The 19,633-nt window shown below is 34.9% G+C and overlaps 1 protein-coding gene across 2 annotated transcripts in view; it reads left to right on the top strand.

The window, feature by feature from the left end:
• The window catches only part of LOC101724227 (cell surface glycoprotein CD200 receptor 1), a 62,724-nt gene extending 51,209 nt beyond the window's left edge, over positions 1-11,515 (top strand). Inside the window, exons 4-9 of one of the 2 annotated variants that reach the window (XM_087215505.1) lie at positions 3,687-3,752; positions 5,361-5,678; positions 5,797-6,048; positions 9,110-9,215; positions 9,721-9,766; positions 10,414-11,515. In XM_087215505.1, the coding sequence (XP_087071631.1) occupies positions 3,687-3,752; positions 5,361-5,678; positions 5,797-6,048; positions 9,110-9,215; positions 9,721-9,766; positions 10,414-10,485 (860 nt within the window). In that variant the 3' untranslated portion in view covers positions 10,486-11,515. The remainder of the gene's footprint in view (positions 1-3,686; positions 3,753-5,360; positions 5,679-5,796; positions 6,049-9,109; positions 9,216-9,720; positions 9,767-10,413) is intronic. The other variant, XM_087215513.1, reaches the window with a different exon arrangement.
• Positions 11,516-19,633: the final 8,118 nt, after the last annotated feature.

Below are 19,633 nucleotides of genomic sequence, written 5' to 3'. Positions count from 1 at the left end.
TTCTGGTAATAATCCTTTATCAAATATATATGTCTTTGGCAAATACTTGCTCCCAGTCTGTGGCTTGTCTTTCATTCACTTGATTGTCATTATAATGGGGTTGAAGCCAGAGCGTTTGCACTCAGTGACATCTCTAGGCCTCCCTTTTTAAATTTTGAGAAAGGGACTTGCTAAGTCACTAAGTTGCCTAGCTGTGTGAAACTTGTGATCCTCCTGCCTCAACCTCCCAGAGTTCTGGATTACAGGTGTGCACCACTATGCACAGCTAATGTCATTCTTAAACAAATAATTTTTAAAATCTCTTTTGCATTCTTTTCTTGTCTAATATCATTGTTAGAGTTTTAAGTTGAGAAACAGTGATGAAAGTGGTCTTCCTTACTTTGTGTTTGGTCTTAGAGGGAAACTTTGGTGTCTCACCACTAAGTATAATATAAGCTATAGGGGTCAGTTTTGTAGATTATCTTTATCAAGTTGAGAAAATTCACTTCTCTTTTCAATTTATGAGATTTAAAAAAAATACCATGAAAGTACTAGATTCAGTCAAATGCTTCTTCTACATTTATTGATAATAGTATTTTTTTTCTCCTTTAGTCTGTTGATGTGATAGATTACACTGATTTTTGAGTGTTGAACCAGCCCTGTGTACCTGGGATTAATTCCATTTGGCCATGGAGTATAATCCTTTTTACATTCTTTGATTTGACTTCTGCTAATTTTTTTTTCTAGTACTGGGGATCGAACTCAGGACCTTGCGCTTGCAAGGAATGTGCAGTGCCACCGAGCTAAATCCCCGGCCCTTCTGCTAATATTTTGTAGAGGCTTTTTAAAATGTGTACTCAAGACAGATATTTGTTTATGGTTTTTTTTCTTATAATGTCTTTGTCTGGTTTTTGTATTAAGGTAACCCCCCTTCAGAGAGTGAATTAGGAAGTACTTCCTGTGCTTGTATCTTCTGAAAGACTGTACACAATTAGTTTAATTTCTTCTTCAATGATTTGGTAGAATTTAACAATGAATGCATCTGAGTTTGGTGCTTTTCTTTTGGAAGATTATTAGTTACTGATTGAATTTCCTTGATAAATATAGACCCATTCAAATTGCCTATTTCTTCCTGAGATGAGGCAGATTGTATCTTTCAAGGAATTTATGTGTTTCACCTGTGTTTTAATATTTGTGGGCATGGAGTTATTCATAGTATTTCTGTGAGCCTTTTAATGTCCATGGAATCTTTAATGATATTCCTTATTTTATTAAAATATTATAAGCTTTCGCCCTCTCTTTTTTTTTCTTAACTAGTCTGCCTATTGGCCTATTAGATTTTTCTTTCCAAACAACCATATGAGATTTTGTTGATTTTCTTTATTGATTTCCTGTTATATTTCATTGATATCTGCTCTGATTTTATTAATTATTTCCTGCTTATTTGAATTTAATCGGCTCTTCTACTTCACATGTTCTAAGCTGGGGTTTCAAGGATGGATTTTAAATCTTTCTTCTTCTCTGATATATACATTCAATACTCTAAATTTCCCTGTAAGTAATACATTTTTACTTAGCCTAAAATTTGTATTATATTTCCATTTTTATTTAGTTCAGAGTTTTTAAGGTTTCTTCTTTTACCCATGCATTATTTATATGTGTGTTATAATCTGCTTTTTCAGTCACCTTTATGTTATTGATTTCTAATTTAACTCCATGAAGTCTGAAAGCAAATATTGTGTTGTGATTTCTGTTCTCTTAAATTTGCTAAGATGTGTTTCATGGCTTAAAATGTGGTTTATTTTGGGCAGAGAAAAGTTCAGAGCAAGGAATGATATGAGAGATAAAGAAAGCAACTATCCTCATGAACTCTCTGTCCAAAATTGACATAATGACTCCTGCTTTATTTTGGCACAAATTCATGTAAACCTGAGAGTTATTTATGTATGTTCTGCTGATGTAGGAAAGAGAAGTCCATAGATGTCAATTACATCCAGTTCATTGAAGATTTTATTGAATTCAGCTATGCCTTGTCTGATTCTGTGCATTCTGGATTTGCCCATTTCTGATAGACGAGATCGGGCGCATTCAGTGTGGTATGGCCGTAGACTGCCCATTTCTGATAGAGTGCTGAACTCTCCATCTATATCAGTGAATCATTCTATTGGTCCTTATATTTATGCTGAATTTTTATAGATAACATATAGGCAGATCTTGCTTTTTGATCCATCCTGATACCCTGAAAAATTGATGCTTTGATGTTCAAGTGATTGCTTGTGTACTTGATTAATATGTTATAGCTATTACTGTTTTCTGCTTGTTGCCCATGTTTTTGTTCTTTTCTGCTTTTTTATACATCTTTCACTCTTTTCTGCTTTTTTATAGTTTTATTTTCTTCTTATAATTATTGAGATACATTAATTTTACAGATTACTGGGGTTCATTGTTATATTTTCATGTATGTGTACATCAAGCTCATGTCCATCCATGCTTCTTCCAACTTAGTCGACCGACCCCTGTTCCCCCAGCACTAATACTATCATTTCTAACTTTCAGGTCATCTTTTCACTCACATATCACAGAGGACAAGCAGTATTTCTCTTTCTGTGCCTTATTTTGCTTAAGACGATGTTTTCCAGTTCCATCCCACTCTCTGCGAATCACAGGATTTTATTTTTTACAGTTGGACAATACACCATTGTGTAATTTTTGTGATTGTAACTGAACATTTTTATATTATTGCATTTTATTTCTTTATGTTTAGCATATCAGTTATACTTATTTTTTACTTTCATGCTTTTGCAACACACATTTATGCTTAGTTCAACTCCACTTTCAAATAAAACTATACTATGTCATGGGTAGTTTGAGTACCTTATAATGACAAAATAATCCTATTTCTTCTTATTCGTTGTATAATAGCTTTAAAGAAACCTAAATAAGGCAAAGGATGTAGCTCAGTAGTGCCACCCCTGCCTGGCAAGTACAAGGTCCTGAGTTAGGAAAAAAAAAATCCTAAAGTATAGCAGTTTTTATAGAAACCAAGTTTGAAGGTGGCTAGGGCTATCCTGATTATAAGAAACTCTATAAAACCGGAGAGAAAGAATGCATGTCAGTCTCAGGAACTATGGAACAAGGAAGTTAGAATAGGTAAGACTCCTCGTCTTTGTTCCTCAGATTCTACATATTTTTTCTTTTCTTTTTCAAAGTATGAAAAATAAGGAAGGAAGGGCGATGCATGCCTTCTTCTCAGTCTGATTATAACATGCTTGAGAAAAGGCAGTATTTTGTTCATCTGGAGGAGGTGAGGTGCCCACCCTTGCTCCAAACAACTTTCATGAGGGAGTGGCAGCTGGAGAAAGGAGTTTAATCAGGACCAACTCAGAACAGAAGCTTCTCCTCAGCAGACCTTCCTGGCTGGGGAAGGGGGTGGGAAGGAGGGAAAGAGGCAAGTTTACCTTGTTGATGAAATTAGATGTTTCATAAATGGGATATCACTGATCAATACTTTATGAATTTAGTTTTCAAGACATTAACATATTTTATCCTTGAATAGCATAACTTCTAAATTTTTTGCTGTCATTTTTGCTAATTTTAGTTAACTCATTGTCTTGATGAATAAGACTTTGCGGAGCAGCAGTGGCTTCCACTCACTCTATTTGAGTATTAAAAATTAACTTCCTTGTTCTTTCCTAAATATTTTCTAGCTTCAGCTAATTCGTGTATGGATGGAAAGCAGATGACGGAGAACAATTCCTCCGCCCTTACAGAAGGTAATACACTTTCATATTTAGTGACCAGCACCAAAGGGACGGAGGGTTGAACCTTGTTAGAAACAGTAGCTGATGCCCTGTCTGAAGTCCAGCCCTCTGACTACTTGAGGAATATGTTGGTCTGAGTATTTGGTATAAGGGTTTCTGAATGACCCACTCTCCAGATGTTCCCCATACAAGGCATGGTCTTACTTGCCTCTAGACATTTGCCTAGTTGGGATAGTGGAAAGCTCTATTAAAGTCCGACTTCTTTCTTCATCTAGTCATGTGATCTTTCTCTGCCATGAAATACCAGGGCTTGGTACCCAGAAGAGATAAGTGACACTAAAACAGGAAAGGAGAAATATTCAATAAAGCATTTAACAAAAACAAGATTCATCACCAAATGTCTGTCCCACTATAGGTGGTCTTGCTCACATTAAAGTGACAACATCACTGATACTCACCTTTGTCACAGAGGAGTTGTGACAGGTGCTTGGTTCAGTAATCACCTGAAGCAAACCCCTGTCAGTCAGAGACACCTTATGTCAGTTTGTGGGCAGTGTGAGGTTCTGTGTCGGATAATGGTTTTAAGTTACAGGGTTTAATCATTATTTTAAAAGTTGAACACAAATGCTCCATTTGTAAATTTACTTCAAATAATTAGATTGAATGTAGGAACAAAATTGATGTGCAATTCACAGATAAACTCTTTTGTAATATATGTGTGACTAAACAAAGAGAAATATCTAAAAGCTATTTGATAGTATCACACTTTTTCTACAAAATTATTTCTATGAAAAAATTACAAAGGAAAATAAATCTGGTCTTTCCTTGTTTTAAAATTTATACACCATGCAAGTGTTCCACCAGAAAAAAATATTTTTAGGCATCATCAGTTTTTATTTACATGGTATAGCTAAATTGATGAAATTATAACTTATTTAAAGATCTGTTAATATCATTCATTATTCTCTTAAAAAGTTTGAATTTTAAACTAGTTCAACCTGAATTCCATAGTAGTTACTTTTGACGAAAGTACCATATACTTTCCACATATATGTTTGGCTGAAAAGTCACCCTTAGTGATAGGCATTTAGTTTTGATGTTACTGATTTTTTTTGTACTTATTAAAACTAGGGGGAGACACCACATAACTATTGCACTTTGTTTTCTGGGGAGCATTTTATTTTCTGAGGAGCTTGAATTGTGTGATAAATACAATATTGCAAATTATCAAAATATATTTTAGAGCATTTAATTTAGAATTCTATATTTGTATCTATTTCTATATATTTTTATCTATTTCTATATATCAAAATTCCTAACAATTTCAGTATATAATACATGTTGATTCCATTGTAATGTAAAATATGGAAGATATCGCCTAATATTTGAATTTCATTTTTATATATAATATACATTATGTATCTTTATGAACATTAATTTCTTATATAAGCCTAGTATTTCTGATATGAGCACCAACAAAGCAATGTTGTAATGCAATTTTGTGTTACCTATTGTGGATGAACGTTAACATACAAAGTTCTTTATGAAGTTGTTTTTCTCATTTCTTCCTCTGTGTGTGTGTGTGTGTGTGTGTGTGTGTGTGTGTGTGTGTGTGTCCAGTTAACATTTTAGAGTCTGTACCCACGGGCACAAAGGCTGTGCTCTGTTGCCCTCCTGTCCTACTGGCAAAAGTAATGTTAATGACATGGAAAATAACCCTCAGAGGCCAGTCTCTCTGCACAAGAGCATATAAAAAAGAAACAAATAAGACCATTGACACCAACTGCACTGATGGGAGAATAACCTGGGCCTCCAGACCTGACCTGAGTCCTGACCTTCAGATTAATGGAGTGGCTGTCACTCATGATGGAATTTACATCTGTGAAACAGTAACATCCAATGGGAATTTCCATAATGTGTATCAACTCCAAGTGCTAGGTAAGAGCTGCCACATATTGTGATATACCACATCACCATATTGGTGACTGAAAAAAAAAACTCTAAATTTCATCTCTGATCTTAAGGCTGAAGTATAATTTTCCTCACGTCTCTGTAGTGCCCCCTGAAGCAAACATCTTTCTCAGTGAGAATAAAACTTTGGTAGTGTGTGAGGCAGCTGCCGGCAAGCCAGCTGCGCAGATCTCCTGGACTCCAGAGGGGCACTGTGTGACTAAGGACGAAGAGAACAGCGATGGCACTGTGACGGTCAGAAGTACCTGCAGCTACTCAGACAGTAATGTATCCACTGTGACCTGCTTGGTCTCCCATTTGACTGGCAACAGGAGTCTCTCCCAAGGTCTGCCTTCTGGTTAGTAATTCTTCTAGTTTTTTGTTGATGCCCTCCCCCTTTTTATTGGAGTTAAGAAAGAAAATAAGTGCAGGGAAGTTTCATTCAAAGATTCTTTCTCAGCCTCCATTTTATCTTCCTCCCTTTCCAAAATAGAGGGATAATATTACAAAGAATATTACAGATCTTTTTTTGTAAAAAATCATATTTTAGAATTCAGTTTGTTCCACTCATATTGGTTGTTTCTATGATAGTATTAAATTGACTTATGTAGTGTGTTTTAAAATACTCATGGCTTTAATTGAAGTATGAAGTGTGACTTTAAACAGATACTTCTGATTTTATGAGAAAGATAAAGTCATTCATAAATTTTCTTTATGGATTGTTAGTCTGGGGCACTTTTTTCTTCCAGATTCTTCCTGGTGGAATTTCTTAAATATCTTATAATAACATCTGTGACTTGGTTTTTCCATTGTCTGCTTCTATCCTACTCCCATGTCTTGTCATTTAAAAATATTTAAATATTACTTCAATCAATATAACACAGTCAATATAACATTTAAAGTCAAATTGCTCTGGGGCCCCAACTGAAAAACACCAGCCTAATCTCTGCATTTGCAAATCCCTTTTTCTGTCCTCATTCAATTCCCAGAGACAAGTAGTTTTAAATCTTCAAGTGTTTCTTTAGTATTTAACTCTATTTTGCTAAACCACATGCTCATAGCGCTATTTCTTATTTATCAAATTTAGACCTTATGCCGCCACTTTTTCTGATAGTAGATGAGCACTTAACATTATCTTCTTCCTTCTCTCATCCTACATATGAGTGATATAGCAATTGCTATTCAATCAAATAGCTACTGTTTACATTAACTTGAATATGCAAATATGATTATTAAATTTATCAACATATGCTCCTCTGTTTTACTTTTTTTCATAGTCTTCATGATTGCTTTACTTTTTAAAACTTCCAGTGTATGTATTTGTTGTAAATTAACATGAAACTCAGTGACAAAATCAAAGAACTCCTAGTAATGCATTCTACAGGTCTGATTTAGGTAATCTATTAGTTCCATGTTTTTTCTAAAGATATCCCTTCTTGAGTTTTCCCATGGTCTTGAACTCATCAGTCCTGGTTGGTCACTTGAACTGTTGCACAGCTATTGGCCTCGATGATCTCTTTGCCTTGATCCTCTGTTTGATCCTGTGTATACTTCATCTGAGTTTTTTCTGCCTTCTACCTTTTGTTTGTCTTAATCTCTTTCTTTTCTTTGCACTCATTGGTAATCCTTGACTGACAACTGATTTCCAAGTGAACATTGAAGAGCTGATTACAAGCCTGAGGGGACCACCATTAAAAAATTTTAATTCCCAGCTTAGCATGGCAACGTACTGAAGAGGCTGAGGATCAGAAGTTCAAACCCAGCCTGGGCTACTTAGTGAGACCTTGTCTCTAAACAAATAAGCAAACAACTAAATATGCCAAAGATGTGTATAGAGTAAGCTAGGATTTGATCTCCAGTATTGAAAAGGAAAAAAATGATTCCTAAAGCAGTTTTTTATTGTTTATTTTATTTTATTTATTTATTTTTGGTACCAAGGATTGAACTCAGGACTCTTGGTTGCCAGGCAGGTGTGGCACCACTGAGCTACATCCCCAGTCCAGAAAGAGATTTTTAAAATAAAGCTTTACTGAGAATATTAATTGTGCCTTGCACCTGTATGAACTCCCACCATCCAGTTACAATATGATGTCCTATTTATAGACTGCTGGACTCAAAGACCATGCAGTCCAGACTCCCACTGAGTGTAGGGATTTCTTCTGTCTTCCTTGCACATCTGATGAGAGACACCTCATTAGTTTGACAGTTTCAAAACAATGTTGTTGATGTTTTTAGGAGTAAAGCCAAGCTTTTTAAAATAAAATACTGAGAAATCCAGGATTTAAAAATAGGTGAAAAGACTGGACACCAGCTTGCTCAGCCTTCCCTTTACTTCCTTCTGCTGCCCTTCAGCCACATTCAAGGAAAACCAGGAGCACAGTTTTGAAAGCTCTTCTCACTTTGGCAATTCATTGTTGATTTGTGCACTTAGACTGAGGTTTGTACTGTGGTCAGCAGCTTATAGATAATTTAAATTTGGTGCCATGAGTTCATTTTAGTTTCAGTGTCTTAGCAGAAAGGTAATTTCAGAATTAGAGTTATTTTTCCAATTACCGTCCCTGTGATAACCTATTTATTTCTGAATGTTAGAGGTGAGAAAACCATTTGTTCTTACTGTAAGAATTGGGTCTGAGTTTCACATCTCTTCCACAGGAATTTACCAATCATGAATCCTTCAAGAAGAAAGACAAGAGTGATATGATGTCTTGTTGGAAACTCTAGGATCTGAACTGATAAAACAATTCAGAAGTGTTTAAAATAAAATAATAGAAATGGATTTCATGTACTTGAGACATCCTTGAACCACATATATTTTGAGTTTTGAATAGATTTTATTTTTTAGAAGAGTTTTAGGTTCACGGTAAAATTGAGTGGAAAGTACAGAAAGTCCTTATAGAAGCCTTGGCCCTACCCAGGCACAACCTCCCCACAATGAACATCCTGCACCTCAGTGTCACATTTATTACAATCCCTGAACTCACGTGGACTCATAATTCTCACCCAAAGTGCATAGTTTACGTTAGGGTTGACTCTTGCTGATGTTAATTCTATGGGTTTGGACAATTATAACATGTATCCCCCTTCATGGTATCACACAAAAGTGTATCAGCTCCATGAAAATTCTTTGTGCTCCTCCTTTTTATCTATCCCTCCCTCCTACCCTTGGCACTGATCTTACCCACTGATCCTACCCATCAATCTTTTAATATCCTCCTAGTGTTGCTTTTCTCAGAGTGTCATATAGTTGCAGTCATGGATTATGTCACCCTTGCAGATTGGCTTTTTCACTTAATAGGAAGCATTTAAATTTCATCCATCTCTTTTCATGGGTTGATATTTATTTCTTTTTGTGCTGAATAATATTCCATTGTCTTGATTTGTCACATCTGAACCATATATTTTTATGTCTATGATTACAGATACCTCAAAATCAAATGAATTATATATTAAATACATCATTCCTCCTATTAGTATTATTTTGATCATCGTGGGATCAGTTTGGCTTTTGAAAATCAGGGCCTTCAGGTATTGAGTGATTATTGTCTTTTCTCTTTAGCTTTATTGCACTAGAAGAATAAGAAATATGGAAGTAACTGGGTAAATTAGGATGTTAACATCAATTCTCTCATACTCAAAAAGCATCTTTGTTTTGGACTGGACTACTTTGAATGAGGAGAGATTTTTCTGGGTTGATATGACAGGCAACCAAGCACAGTCAATTAAGCCAGTTAGGTCAGAATCTTGGAAAAACAGCACATGCTAGTATTTTTATTTGGGAAATAATTACAATAATTTATTTCATGAGACATATATTCTATTGCATCAAGCTCCTGTTGCATAATTTTACTTCTCTTCCCAAAATCCAGAATTCTTCAAGCAGCATTCTTCACTCATTGCTGGTAGTTCATTTCTAACTTATTATGGCTTCTATAAAAATGAACCTTAATTTTCAACAATACAGTGTTTTTTCTATTTTTAGTCTAAACAATGATGTTTCCTATATTAATTCCAGCTTATTTTATTTTTATAGGAAATGTAAGCTTAAAAAATCAGCAGCTACTTCTGTCATTGAGGAGGTAAGATAAGATAAAAAAAGAATATTTATAAACTTTAAACATACAGTTGGAAAATCTAGCATCAATATTAGTGTTTTAGTTGAAAAATTTAAAAAGTCTGGTATTAGAATGCTAATAGGTATACTTATTTTGTTAATTATCTATGAAATGCTATTTATGTATTACCTCAAGTTCACATTTTCATCTCAAATTTTATCCTAATGACATAACATTTGCATTATTTGGACTGTAATCTTTGGAAAAACTGAATCGGCATTTCTTCTTCCATGAAAGCCACCTCTAATTCTTAACTTTGCCTTTACAATTCCATTTTCATTTTCCTCTTAGTCAATCTTAAAACATACCCTGCTCCTTAATCTATCGTAACTAGTTACTCTGACTCTGTCCTTTGAAATTCTCCTGTCACTTCATTCCTCTCCATTTCTACTTTCACACAATCATCATCTCATAAACAGATATAAGTGATCAGCAAATATTTTTTGGTAAGTTATTAAGACAAAGCCTTGTTCTATGTTTATATAAGCCCAGAGACACAAATATAAGCATTACTGGTAGATGCTAAACCTGTATGTACTGATAGAAAACTACAGGTGGTTTCTGTAATTTCTGTCCTTTTTGACTGCTTTTGACTTTGGATTCTTTCTTAGGATGAAATGCAGCCCTATGCTTGCTACACAGAGAAGAACAACCCACTCTATGAAGCTACAAGCAAGGTTTAGGTGTTTCAAGTATCACAAAGTGAAGCTGATGGCATAGACCTCCATACTTTATAAGTTATTGGGATCTAGCACCAGGAAAAATTAATCAAGATACATTATACTTACTGTTTTGAGTTCTCTTACAGATCTAGAATGGAAAACCTATTTTGAAGTCAGTTTTGGAAAACTTCTTGGAAGAAAAAGATGTTCTAATGGATTTGTATTTATGTCCTTTTACAATGGGAATTTTAGAATCTTAGCTGCTATTAGCTAGTTCTTTGAAGAACTTGTTATTGTGCAAAGAAAACACATGCTCATAAAATATTCAAATTGTGCAATACAGTGAATAATGAAAACTAAGTTTCTTCAAGAAATAATTTTGTCAAAGGGGCAATCATCAACAGTTTCTCATGTATTCTTTAAGATTTCTACATACATTTGATATGTTTATGTGGCTATGGTATATATATGCATTTATGTATCTATTTACATTTGTGTTTGTGTGTATATATATATGTGTGTATGTGTGTGTCAAGACACAAATAGGAACATATTGTAATGCTATCCAGTTCTTATAAAAAAGCTAATAATGTAAGTCTTGGAGATATTTTCATGTCAGCACAAGAAAATCTACCTCATTCTTTTCTAATGGCTACATAAGATTCCATTGTATGATTATATCATAATTTAATTAACTACAGCCCCAGTGATGGACATTTAGATTAAGTTTTGTTTATGGTATAAATAATAACAGTATAATGCTTCTTGTGGATATATTTCTTCCCACTATTTGAATGTATCAGTAGGATAATTTCCTTGAGTGAAATTTCCAGGTCAATTTGTATGCACTTTTATTATTGATAGGTATGTCACATTGTGTCAATTTACATTCCCCCAACAGTGTAAGTTGTGCCTTGTATTGATATCTGCAAGATTCTCACTTCCTTGATTCCCATTTTCTCTTTTAAATTAAACAGTTGGCTAATATGATGCAAGATTATAAGAACTGTACTATTTAATAAAACTGGATTTATATTTTTTGTTGTATTTTAAAGAGAGAATATATGTGTAAAAATGTTTGATTTCTTCTGAGACCCTCCTGCCTCTATGGAAGTGTTAATATTCAATATGTAACAGTTTTGCAGATGATACAGGTTGGAATTGTGTATTTTTGTAGTATACATTGTATTCTGGTGTATTTCTCAAGTAGTAGATATTTATGGGGTATATATGTAGCTAAATATGCACTACAGATGATTTGGAGTTTCTGCATGCTAAGAGAACAACCATAGGATGACATGACCCTCCCCTACATTTTTCTATGGAGTAAAATATTGGGAATATGTATATTGAAAATTTTTAATAACATAAAAATCTTGTTAGATGTGAAAAGTATGAAAAAATAAGACTACTGTATAGTAGGAAATATATTAAAATATTTTTTATTGTGACAGAAATTAAAACAAAACACATTTATTCTTCAATTGTACCATCAAAGAAATTTAAGACAATAATTTTGTCTTACTAATACATTTTCCTCTCTCCAGCTATTTTAATTATTTTAGGCTTTGTTCTTAAGGGGAGTTCTTAAGTCTATGTTAGAGGCAAAATTAATACGTTGACGTGGCATATGATATTTTAATTGTATATTTTCACATGGGCTCTTAACCCCTTAAAACCCCACTTCAATCGATTAAGTTTCTTCACTTGAGTATTATTGAAGGAATGATGTGCACAGTGGACATCATAACCCTGTCCTTGAAATTTTATTAATTCTTCACCATCCTTAGTTGGGATGAACTCCATAGTTAATAGGACCAAGACTATATGTTTAAATATTACTTAAAAAATACAACTGTCAGGTCCGACTTAGGTGAGTTCTTCACAAACAAATGGGCCAAAGCAAACAGGCTGTTTTAGCAAACAACAGCATCTTCTCAGTAAATAGAGCAAATGGACTCAAAACAAAGTATACAACCCCCCTAGCTCCATAAAGTCTAGTAATTGTATAAACATCTGAGGAGGCCGTCCTTAGGCATCCTAGTCATAAATATTTCACCCCAGATTCCTTAGCCCCTTCAATACCTGTATAAGCCGAATTCCTTTCCCAGTTAGTTGCTAATCTCTCTCTCTCCTGGTGTTAGCCTATCCACTCACAGATGAAATCTCTCCCAGGTAGCTACACTATCTCTTTCCCAATCTCAGCCGATTCACACATGGATGTGATAAACAACTTTTCCAAGCTAGCTCCTAGAATCTCCTGATTTTAGTCTCTGTTTATTGGAATAGACTTTCCTTTCAAAAGCCTGTTTTGACAAGTGGATTCTTTATGACAACAACAAAATGTACTTACAACTTAACTTAATAATGTCTAAGGAGCACATAATATCATAGTAAAGACTTTAAGATAGTTTAGAAACTAGGCATGGTTTTGCATATCTGTAATCCCAGAACTCTGGAAGGCTGAGACAAGAACATCCCAAGTTCAAGCTAAGCTGGGTAACTTAGTGGCTTAGCAAAACCTTGTCTCAGAATTTAAAGAAAACATAATAATTAAAAATAAAGTCTGAGGACATAGCTCAGTGCAAAGGCTCTAGGTTCAGTCCTCAGTACTGCTAAAGATACTTTGTAAATCTGAAATTATAACCATTATACTATACATAAAAATAATTGTATGAAAATGGCTTGTTATGGAAGTGAAACATGGCTGAATATTTGAATCATGTGGAGAAATAAAAAATTTATACAGATTCCTCAAATTCACTCTACGTCTGCTGAATCAGAAAAATTAGAGAGTGGACCAATGCCTTAGTCACTTTCTCCTCACTGAGACAAAATACCCAACACAATTTAAAGGAGGAGAGGTTTCTTTTGGTGTACGCCATTCAGAAAATCTGCCTTAACAGCGAAAGACTCAATGCCCTTCAAGACCCAGAACCAAGTAAAGTTTAATGTCCAGGAGCACACAAGATGAAAGCAAGGGGAGTGCCATGAAACAACAAACTCATACCTTTTTCCAAAGATCTCAGTCGGACCTCCAAGAAGTCACAGGGAAGTAACTCCAAGCCTATTAGGCGTCATATGCACCAAGTTCATGTCTCTCAATATGGAAGAATGGATTCGCGGACATAGGAGGTTAAGAGTAGGAAAGGTTATTGAGAGAAAGCTCCTGATAGAAAGTGGGTTACCACTGAGGCATTTTGTCAAGGATATTTTATTTTATTTTTAAAAAATTCCTTTATTGGTACATTTTAGGTATACAATACATTTACATTTATCATTGGGTACTTGTACCTGTACATGATGTATCTTAGTTCTTATTTTTTCCCCCATTACCTGTGCTCCCTTCACCCCCTCCACCCTTCCCTATTTACATAATTTCATTTCCATTTTTTTTCTTTTCTCATAATTTTTCCTTTCCGTTCTTTCCTTTCCCTTTCCCCTCCCACCACGCCTATATCTTTGAACCTTTTCCTATTTCAAATTATCAATTATTCATTTTAATCATTTTTATCCTTATTTACACTTTCAGTTTCTCACACTAGAGAAACTTTGGTATTTACATATGTGTGTCCTATTTATTTCACTTAAGAGTATGGCCTCAGTGAAATAGGAAGAAAAGGGACAAAGGGGAAGGAAGTGGGAGGGCTAAGGGAAAGGATAGAAGGGAATGGGATTAATATGAGAAAATGGAAAAATAGGAACAAAATCTTTATAAATAGGGAGGAATGGAGGGGTTGAAGGGAGGGCTGGGCTAGGGTGAAAAATAAGAACCAAGAGAGACTATGTAAAGGTGTAAATTTCCAATGATGAATGTCATTATATTGTATACCTAAAATGTACCAATTATTAGAATGAATAATCGATAATGCAAAATAGGAAGAAAAGGTCCAAAGGGGTAGGGGTAGTGGGAGGGGCAGGGGAAAGGAAAGAAGGGAAAGGAAAAATGCTGAGAAATGGAAAAAATGGAAATAAAGTATTTGTAAATAGGGAAGGGTGGAGGGGTTGAAGGGAGGGCTAGGAATGGGGGAAAAAATAAGAACCAAGATGCATTATATAAAGGTACAATTCCCAATGAGAAATGTCATTGTGTTGTATACCTACAATGTACCAATAAAAGAATTTAATAAAAAAAAGTGTTTATTACAGGAATGAAAGGATCATGAGAAATAAAAAAAGGCACAAACACTTAAAAGAGTATGGCCTCAATATGCATCCATTTAGCTACAAATGTCTCTAGTTTCTCATTCTTCATGGCTGAATAGTACTCCATTTTATAAAAAAACTCACATCTTCTTTATCCAGTTTCCAGTTGATGGGCACTTGGGCTGTTTCCAAGCTTTAGCTGCTACAAACTATGCCACTATAAACATGGGTGCACATATACCATTGTGGTATGATTCTTTTAATTCTTTGGGGAAGATACCCAGCAGGGGAATAGTTGGGTCAAATGGGACCTCTAACCCTAGTTCTTTGAGGTATCTCCATACTGATTTCCACAGTGGTTGCACCAGTTTGCACTCCCACCAACAATAGAGATGGCTTCCTTTCTCCCTACATCCCCACCAGCATTTGTTATTGGTTGATTTCTTGATAGCAGCCATTCTTTCTGGGGTGAGATGGAATCTCAGCATGGTTTTCATTTGCATCTCTTGAATGACCAGTGATGTTGAACATTTTTTCATATGTTTATATGCTGCTTTTACTTCTTTGTCTGAGAAATGTCTGTTCATTTCAGATGTCCATTTTTGAATTGGGTCTTTGAATTTGGAGGTCTGATTTTTTTCAGTTCTTTATATATTCCAGATAGTAGTCCTTTGTCTAAGGTACAGCTGCTAAAATTTTTTTCCCACATTGTATGTTGTCTCTTAGGTCTATTGGTGGTTTCTCTTGCAGTGCAGAAGCTTTTTAATAAGATGAGATCCCTGTGGTTGATTTGTTGTGCTATTTCCCATGCTACTGAGGTTTTGTTCATAAAGTCTTTTCCTATGCCAATGTCTTCAAGAGTTCTACCTAACTTATATTCCAGCAAGTTTAGTGTTTCTGTCTTAATATTTAGATCTTTAATCCACTTCGATCTTAGTTTAGTGCTTGGTGATAGGTATGGGTCTAGTTTTAATCTTTGGCAGGTAGAAATCCAGTTTTTCCAACACCACTTATTAAATAGGCTATCTTTCCTCCAATGAGGGTGGTTGGCTCCTTTGTCAAAGATGAGGTGGCTGAGTATGTCTGGAGTTGTTTCTGCATCTTCTGATATATTCCACAGATCCTCAGGTCTGTTTCTTTGCCAGTACCATGCTGTTTTTTTTTTATCACAGTAGCTTTGTAGTATAGTTTCAAATTGGGGATTGTGATACCCCCAGACATGTCTCTGTTGCCTAGAATTGCTTTTGCTCTTCTAGGTCTCTTCTGGTTCCAAATGAATTTTTGGATTGTTTTCTCTTGTTCTGTGAAGTATATTGTTGGAATTTCAATTAGCACTGCATTAAATCTATGTAGTAGTTTTGGAAGTATGGCCATTTTCACTATATTGGTTCTACCGACCCAGGAACAAGGGATGTCTTTCCATTTTCTTATATCCTCCTCAATCTCCTTTTTCAAAGTGCTGTAGTTTTCATTGTAGAGGTCTTTTGCTCCTTTGTTACACTGATTTCTAGATGTTTCATTTTTTTGGATGCTATTGTAAAAGGAATTGTTTCGCTAATTTCTCTCTCAATGAATCTGCTATTTGTGTATAAGGAGGCTATTGTTTTTTGAGTGCTGACCTTATATCCAGCTATTCTACTGCATCTGTCAATTAGGTCTAGAAGACTTTTGACTGAGTTTTTTGGGTCTTCTATGTAAAGTATCATATAGTCAGCAAATAATGACAGTTCAACTTCTTCCTTCCTATCTTTATTCCTTTTATTTATTTCTCTTTTCTAATTGCTGTGCTTAATGTTTCCAGAACAATATTGAACAGGAGTGGTGTTAGTGGGCTTCCTTGTCTTGTTCCTGATTTTAGCGTAAAAGTTTTCAGTTTTTGACCATTTAGTATGATGTTGGCTGTTGGTTTTTCATAGGTAGTCTTAATCAGGTTAAGATAAAGACCTTCTATTCCAATTTTCTGTAGGGTTTTTATCATGAATGGGTGCTGGATTTTGTCAAATGCCTTTTCTGCATCTATTGAGATGATCATATGGTTTTTGTCCTTGACTCTGTTAATATAGTGTATTACATTTATTGATTTACAAATGTTGAACCATCCTTGCATCCCTGGGATAAATCTGACTTGGTCAGGGTGTATGATCTTCTTGATGACCCTCTGTATTCTGTTTGCCAGTATGTTGTTGAGGATTTTTGCATCTATGTTCATTAGGGAGATTGGTCTGTAGTTCTCTTTTTGGGTTGGGTCTTTCTCTGGTTTTGGAATCAAAGTAACACTTGCTTCCAGGAATGAATTTGGAAGTATTGCTTCCCTTTCAATTTCATTGATGAGTTTAAAGAATAGTGGTGATAGTTCTTCTTTAAATGTCTTGTAGAATTCAGCAGTGAAGCCATCAGGACCTGGGCTTTTCTTTGTTGGTAAATTTTTTATTACATTTTCAATTTCACTCATTGTGTTTGGGGTATTTAGAATTTCTAAATCTTCTTCATTTAACTTTGGCAGTTCATATGTATCTAGGAATCTGTCCATTTCTTCTGTGTTTTCCATTTTGTTAGAGTGCAGATAGGTATTGATGATGCTCAGGATTTCTGCTGAGTCTGTTGTGACTTCACCTTTTTCATTCTTAATTTCATGGATTTGAGCCTCTTTCTTCTCTTTTTTTGATAAGATTGGCTAAAGGTTTATTGTTTTATTTATTCTTTCAAAAAACCAATTCTTTGATTCATTATTCATTAATGTTTCACATCATTTTCTTAGTATCCATTGCATTGATTTCTGCTTTTATCTTTATAATGTCCTTTCTTGTAAGAGCTTTGGGTTGGTTATGCTCTTCTTTTTCTAGGAGCTTGAGGTTATGCATCAGTTTATTTAACTGAATTCTCTGTTGTCCTAATATGGGCATTCACTGCTATGAGTTTCCCGCATAGAAGAACTACTTTCATTGTGTCCCATAGATTCCTGTAGGTTGTACTGGCATTATCATTTATTTGTAGAAAGTGTCTAATTTCTTCTTTAATTTCTTCTGTGACCCATTGGGTGTTCAGGAGAATGTTATTCAATTTCCATGTGTTTGTGAGAGTTTTGTGGTTTCTTATGTTATTGACCTAAGATTTTATTGCACTATGGTCTGATAATATACAACAGGTAACTTCAATTCCTTTACATTTACTTAGACATGTCCTATGAGCTAGCATGTGGTCTATTTTGGAGAATGACCTGTGTGCAGCTGAAAAGAATGTGTATTCTGATTTTGTGGGGTGGAACACACTGTAAACATCTATTAAGTCCATTTGTTCAATAGTTTGGTTCAGTTTTATAATTTCATTGTTGATTTTTTGTCTAGATGATCTGTCTATTTGTGATAGTGGGACATTGAGGTCCCCACTACAATTGTATTAGTGCTTATTTGGTTTTTCATGTCCATTAATATTTGTTTTGTAGTTGGGGGCATTCGTATTTGGTGCATATATATTTGTGATTGTCAACCCTTCCTCTTGGATTGTTCCCTTCACAAGGATGAAATGACCATCTTTGTCTCTCTTAATTAGCTTTGGTTTGAAATCTACTTTGTCTGCAATAAGATTGCTACCCCTGCTTTTTCTGGGTTCCTGTCACATGGAGAACTGTTTTCCATCCTTTTAATTTCAGTCTATGGATTTCCTTTTGAGTTACATGTATTTCTTGTATATAGCATATTGCTGGATTTTGCTTCTTAATCCATTCTGCCAGTCTATTTCTTTTGATTGGTAAATTGAGGCCATTAACATTGATAGTTATAATTGATAGATATTGACTCATCCTGTCATGATGTTTTACTGTTGTTGGCTCTTTTATTTCTTATTTTTCCCCCTTTCCCTTTAGTGTCTGACCTTGTCTGGTGGCTTCCCTCTGTTGAGCCTCATGGAGTTGTGATGCTCATTGTCGTTTTCTAGGATATTGCTTAGAAATGTTTGGAGTGCTGGTTGGGTGTTCATGAAATTTCTCAGGTGTTCTTTGTCATGGAAGTATCTAATTTCCCCATTGATTTTGAAAGATTATTTTGCAACATACAACAGTGTATGTTGGAGGTTATTTTCTTTTAGGGGTTGAAATACTTCACTCCAGGATCTCCTTGATTTGAGGGTTTGTGTTGAGAAGTCTGCTGTGATTCTGATGGGCTTTCTTTCTTTCTTTTTTTTTTTTTGGTACCGGGAATTGAACTCAGGTCCTTGCACTTGCGTAGTAGGCAGCAAAATCACTGAGCTAAATCCCTGGCCCTGGGATTTCTTTTGTAGGTGATTTGTTTCTTTTCTCTAATTGCTTGTAGGATTTTGTTCTTCTGTTGGGTTTCTGGGATCTTGACTGTTATATGTCTAGGTGTAGATTTTTTTTTTTTGCTCATGGCTAGTTGGAGTTCTATATGCCTCACTTATCGGTATGTCCAATTCTCTATATCTGCCTGGGAAGTTTACTACTATTATTTCTGTGAATAGTTTTTTTTTTAATGTCAATTGTACTTTCTCCTGGTTTTTTTTTTTTTTTTTTTTTTTTGGGGACTCCTATCAGTCTTTTGTTGTGCCTCTTTGCATCATTTAGAAGCTGCTGGATTCATTTCTCATGGTCCCTTACTATTTTTAAGAAATCTCTGTTTTCATGGTCCTTACCTCCAATCCTGCCTTCTATGTCTGATAGTCTATCTTCACATTCCCTTAATCTACTCTGCATGGTTTCAGTGGAGTTTTTAATTTTCTTGATATCTGTTTGAATCTGTTTCATGGATTCCATTTCTTTCTTATATTGGGTGATCATGGTTTCCATTTCTTTCTTATCTTGGGCATTCATGGCTTCCAGCAGGTTTCTGAGCTCATCTATTTTTTTTATCTGTTTCTGTTCTAGAGCCTCTAATCATGTCTTTCACTCTGCTCACCATCTCTGTAGTTATCTGGGAGATTATTTCTGCTTTGAATTTTTCTAGAGCCTCATTCATCTGTTTTGTTATTTCCTGTGCTATCATTTCAGGGTGTCCACGTGGTTGATTATCAG

This window comes from Heterocephalus glaber, unplaced genomic scaffold, assembly GCF_053883595.1.
Source record: "Heterocephalus glaber isolate CG9 unplaced genomic scaffold, H.glaber_assembly_v1.0 deba00000122, whole genome shotgun sequence".
Classification (NCBI taxonomy): Eukaryota; Metazoa; Chordata; class Mammalia; order Rodentia; family Bathyergidae; genus Heterocephalus; species Heterocephalus glaber.
This window is presented reverse-complemented; position numbering and strand designations above follow the sequence as displayed.